Source organism: Alosa alosa, chromosome 8, assembly GCF_017589495.1.
Source record: "Alosa alosa isolate M-15738 ecotype Scorff River chromosome 8, AALO_Geno_1.1, whole genome shotgun sequence".
Classification (NCBI taxonomy): domain Eukaryota; kingdom Metazoa; phylum Chordata; class Actinopteri; order Clupeiformes; family Clupeidae; genus Alosa; species Alosa alosa.
Genome location: NC_063196.1, coordinates 29,612,921 through 29,618,435, shown reverse-complemented (window position 1 = coordinate 29,618,435; position 5,515 = coordinate 29,612,921). Strand labels below are relative to the sequence as shown.

Genomic DNA, 5,515 nt, shown 5'->3' with positions numbered 1-5,515 from the left:
CACACAAAAAACACACACACTACACACACACACACACATTCACATGCACAACACACACACTACATTGGACAACACAACACACACACAGTTTCTATCTCTTCTCACTCACTCTTTTCACCTCCCTCTAACACCTCTCCCTCAATCCTCTGCTCTCATCTGTTTATCTGCCTACTCACCTGCTCTCTCTCTCTCTCGCTCTCTCTTCTCTCTCTCTCTGTCTTTCTCCTTCCATCTCTGTGTGTCTTTCTGTCTGTCTGTCTCTCTCTCTCTCGCTCGCTCTTTCTCTCTGGAAATAAACCACTTCTCTAACACCCTTCCTGTTCTGCTCATCACTGCTCGCTGACGATCTGGTTTTTATTCCTCAGAAGGAAAAGGCTGTGTAGATAAAAAGAGAAATCATGTCCTGTTTATTGTCTTTTATTTTAAACCATTCAAATAAGAAAGAAGAAAAAAAAATGACTCGACTCACTACTCACCACTACATTTTTTTTGTTTTTGTTTGTTTGTTTGTTTGTGTGTGTGTGTGTGTGTCGGCTAGAGTATGCACATTTCATTTTTGTTTTGTTTTTTATTAAAAGCGAGACTCCTGCCAAGGACTCCCCTTAAGGAAACTCTCCCTCCCCTCCATTGGTCTAAAACATAGTATGACACAGAGGGTATGAAATGATATTAACGATTAGTAGGATTTAACACATTGGTTACTTTTGTACAGTAGTGGGGTTTGCATTGTGAGCTGTAGGTGACATTTCGGGGGTGCCTCTGTCCTTCCCCCTCCAGCTGGGGTGTGTTACGTCAGGTGCCTTACAGGGAGCCCTCCCCCTACCCATCTACCCCCACTCAAAAAATACCCCCCTTTCCCCTCTCCACACCTACCCCCATCCTGAGCCTCCAGCCACCACCGGGGTAACCCCCTACCCATCTACCCCCCGCCAGAAAATAAAATACCCCCCCTGAGCCTCACCACACCTACCCCCCATCCTGAGCCTCCAGCCACCACCGGGGTAACCCCCTACCCATCTACCCCCGCTCAGAAAATACCCCCCCTCCCCTCTCCACACCTACCCCCATCCTGAGCCTCCAGCCACCACCGGGGTAACCCCCTACCCATCTACCCCGGCCAGAAAAATACCCCCTCTCCACACCTACCCCCATCCTGAGCCTCCAGCCACCACCGGGGTAACCCCCTACCCATCTACCCCCGCTCAGAAAATACCCCCCCTCCCCTCCCAAGCACCTCCATCCCCCACCTTTCACTTTCTTTGCTGTACGCTCTCACACCCTACTTACCACCCATCCAGGACTCCAGGCCTGGAGCACACAGCGACGGTGCAGAAGCGTTTGAATTTCTCCTGCTCCAACTAAGAGAATGGCATTATTACAATTTATAAATATAATTGAGTACTCCTTATTAATCTGTATTATTTTTTTTTCTGTATCTTTTTTTTTTTTTTTTTTTTTCATTTTGTTTTGGTTCTGAATTTATTTACATTAAATTTGCTTTTTCCCATTATTATTATTATTATTATTATTATTATTATTATTATTTTATTTTTAGTGTTTTTTTTTATTTTATTTTACCTTGCATGCTCAATTGTCTTTTGGTCAGAGACCTTTTGTAAGTTTGCTTGGTTGGTTCTCTTGACAGGGATGTCGCCTACTCTGCAAACATTTTAAAATAGAAGAGAGAGATCTCTGATATGGGGAAAAAGGGAGGGGAGGGCATTCTCTTTGGAAATTCAAACGATTTTGCAGATCCATTAAAAATAAGCTTGTTTAAGTTAAAAATGGTTGTGCTTTTATTGTCATCCATTATAGAAAAGAGGGACATTAGTTGTGAATAAGTAGTTATAGTTGTTCCAGAAGTTCCAATCTGAAGACATCATTCACTTCAAACGTGGATTCCTGCTTGGTTAGACCACACCTCTGGTGACAACTGAAAACACACAGACAGACAAAGACAAACATTTAGGGGAATTCAAGGGAAGTTTCAGTCCATGCCAGTTGGTCATTTGCTCTCTAGAATGGATCAGCTGAAAACATTGTCTATAACCAGTTTGGACATTACCAACCTTGTGCAGAAAGTCCCTAAGAGTTTCATGACCTGGGTTCCCACGGGTCATGGAATTTCTGGAATATAATGGAATTTTGATAAAGTCAATTCCAGAAATGGAAAGTCAGGGAATTGTATCATATTTGGGGCAAAGTCATGGAATATCAGGGCATTTTGTTGTAGTAGTTTAGAATATACTTGCCAAAACATAAATCTATTTCCACACATAATTGGTGTATATGTGGTTATGAGCGTTACGGCTTTTTTGAATGATGATAGTTAGCCCAACTTTGTTTATTCCATGCCCGTTTATTCATATTCCGCTCTAAAAAAAGTGAAAGATTCTTGAATGCTGCTCTGAAATCTTATCTAATTATACGTCATGAAAATTCAAGGTTTTTGTCAGGGAAAAGTCATGGAATTTTACACTTGACTTAGAGTGGGAACCCTGCCTGTAATTCCTGATCTCTGCCACATGGGGTGTCCCCATCAGCATTGCCTGGTGCAATTTGTATGCATGACTAAAGGTTAACCCTGACCTGACCAAGGACGACCACCAAACAGCCTTAATTTGACAAGTAGAAATGTCTATCCTCTCCAGAAATTATAGCCTGGTAAACCAAACTCATTCACAAAGTGAATAGTCTGGTCACTCATTTTGGAAACCTTTCCAACACTGTGAGCGTAGACTTTGCACTAACTTTGGTTAGGCTGGGCTAATGGGATTCATAATGTTCCTACTTCACCTAAACAGTCAGATAACAATGTATGTGGGCCTGACTTTGGTGTAAATAAATGTACACCTTCCTCCGACTGCAATTATTGTTGCAGTAGGCGTTGCTACTATTGTTTACCACAGCTACTTCTGATTTTGAAACTATAGCGTCATCCCCTATCGTCGCTGATTGTATAGTATATAAGTATAAGTATATATACTCTTTTGATCCCGTGAGGGAAATTTGGTCTCTGCATTTATCCCAATCCGTGAATTAGTGAAACACACTGCACACAGTGAACACACAAGTGAGGTGAAGCACACACTAATCCCAGCGCAGTGAGCTGCCTGCGGCGCTCGGGGAGCAGTGAGGGGTTAGGTGCCTTGCTCAAGGGCACTTCAGCCGTGGCCTACCGGTCGGGGTTTGAACCGGCAACCCTCCGGTTACCACTGGGCAGGTATTCTACCGACCAATGGAAACATTAGTGAGCTATGGTGTTTCAGACCATTATCTCCTTGAAAGGAGATCTAGGTGGGTGTTGCCAGGCTACAGAAAATGCACAAGATGGTCACAAATCACGGATTCTTCCGGAGTCAGGTCATCTTATAGTTATGGTTCACTCGTGGTCCTGACTGTCAGAAGGTCATCTCATAGTTATGGGTCACTTGTGGTCCTGACTGTTAGAAGAATAGACATGTATCCAGCATCCACAGGGCTATGTTTTGCTTTCAATAATTATTGTTTAATGAATAACTACTTTCTTATTTGTTCAGTGTAACTGGAATACACAAACATACACGAGACTGTCTTTACTGAAGTGGAATGATTGGGTTATTATTTGTCAACATGTGCCCATTGTAAGATGGCCCATTCTGGATTTAAGCCTTAGGACATAGCATTAAACTTAGTCTACCAAGCCTCAAGGCAAATATAGGCTATGCCATATTTTGTAACGTTCACCATCACAACAATTTAAAGGAACTCTATATAGGTTACACTGTACAAGACATTGGATGAAAAGACGTGTGTCATAACATGAGCAGTTATTGCCCCCCTGTGGTTATTTTCATTACTACAGGTGCGATTCAACTTGCTGAGCTGTCCAGGGGAGGGCAGTGGGGACCATCTCTCAACCCGAAATGAAATGGGCTTTGGGAAGAGTAGTGTTTCTCTCTCCATTTAGGAATATAACTTAATTTAACATGGCATGGGAAATCATTTATTAACGGAATTAAAGTAATGCTAAAAAGAAACATCAGAGTTTAATGAGGTAAGAGAACTAGCGGTGGCATAGGCTACACTTACCCATAAGCATACAATCCCAAATTCACTATTACAGTCAGGTACTGCAGATCTGCATCAGCTTATTCAAATGATCCAGTAGCCACAACATCCGTTGGTCTGCCTTTCATCTCGCTTCAGTGCAAGGTTGCCATGAACATCCTCAGCTCCAGCCAGCCCCTCAGGTTAGTAACATCTACAGTGCCAGGTTGCCTTCAGGAACTGGGATATGAATGTCTTCCGGTTAGAGCATCTAGATAGGAACGAGGAAAGGGTCGTGGAAATCCAAACACGTGAGGGAATGAAAGAAGCAGACAGGCCTGACACACTGATGACTAGGACCTTACTTGTCCCTGCTGTTTGGGCTAGTCAACATTAACACATATAGTGCCACATATAGTCCTACTTACAGAAAAGTCAACCAATCTTAAATGCTAGGGATTAATTTAAGACAAAGAAATTATTATACAGGATGAGGCGATAGGTGCCTACAAGCAAATACAATGTTGTAGGCTAACCTTACATGTATAGGCGCAGCGTTGGGTCAGTGATTCGCTGTGCGCGTGAGGAGGGTGGCGCTAGAGCGGTGTCCCAAAGAGCGCGCGGCTCCATCGGGCTGCTACAGCACACAGCTTATTCACTCCCTCAACATGGCGAGAGTCGACGGTGCCTTCGTCCCCCATACATCCAGTGGAGTTTGCTTGTCACAGTTGGCGACTGTCTGCGCGGCTCTGGCTCAATTATGAAGAGGAGAAGATGGAGAAGTTTTCGGCGAGCATTTCCGACATCTCCTGGAGCGCCGTGGCGCTGCCGCTGGACCTGGTGGTCAGCAAATTCAGACTGCCGACCCTTGTGAGACTCAACCCAGGTGGGGAAATAAAGATAATACTCTTTTGCAAATCTTTAATGCCTGGAGTCAGTTATCTCCAGACTGTGCGCTGCATGTCACGTGGTTTGAGAATGGAAAGGACGGTTTACTTGCTTGCGCCAAAGTCAATCTGTCAAAGCAAAGCCAAATTTAGATTCCTCTCACTCTCTTTTGGGTTGACATGGTGTTCTAGCCATCAGTGCAATACTGCAAGGACCAGCTTAATAATTCCCATTAATGTTTAAATCCAACCCATTTGTTGTTAAGTAGGCTACTGTTAATGTGATTTTTGACAGATTTTGTTGTTGTGGAGAGAACATTTATTTAAGAGTTGGCACGGAACGACAAAGTGTCTGTTGTTTTCCAAAAGTGCTCCAGCGCTTTTCATATGGTAATGTTGTAATCGGTCGCCGAGTGTCCTGAATACTAACCAGCGTAGCGAGAGAAACATTCAAGTTTGACACATTGTTTCCTCATCCCAGAGAACGAACTTGCAACTTAATAACATCGGTGTCTTAAATACATTTCCTAGGCACATTTTACCTCATAGCGACGGAGTTTAGCTTACGTCCACGAGTGTTCAAACTACACGTCAGGACT

At 43.5% G+C, this 5,515-nt stretch overlaps 1 protein-coding gene and 1 long non-coding RNA gene across 2 annotated transcripts in view; one reads left to right on the top strand and one right to left on the bottom strand.

The window, feature by feature from the left end:
• Window positions 1-1,700: 1,700 nt before the first annotated feature.
• LOC125299447 lies at window positions 1,701-4,680 on the bottom strand. The gene is made up of 3 exons (XR_007194363.1): window positions 4,571-4,680; window positions 4,072-4,300; window positions 1,701-1,933 (listed from the first exon to the last, which is right to left on the bottom strand). It is a non-coding gene; the product is annotated as an uncharacterized LOC125299447 (long non-coding RNA).
• Window positions 4,659-5,515, top strand: part of gareml (GRB2 associated, regulator of MAPK1-like) — a 26,998-nt gene continuing 26,141 nt past the window's right edge. Inside the window, 1 exon segment of the mRNA XM_048250724.1 lies at window positions 4,659-4,915. Coding sequence (XP_048106681.1) covers window positions 4,804-4,915 — 112 coding nt within the window. The 5' untranslated portion in view covers window positions 4,659-4,803.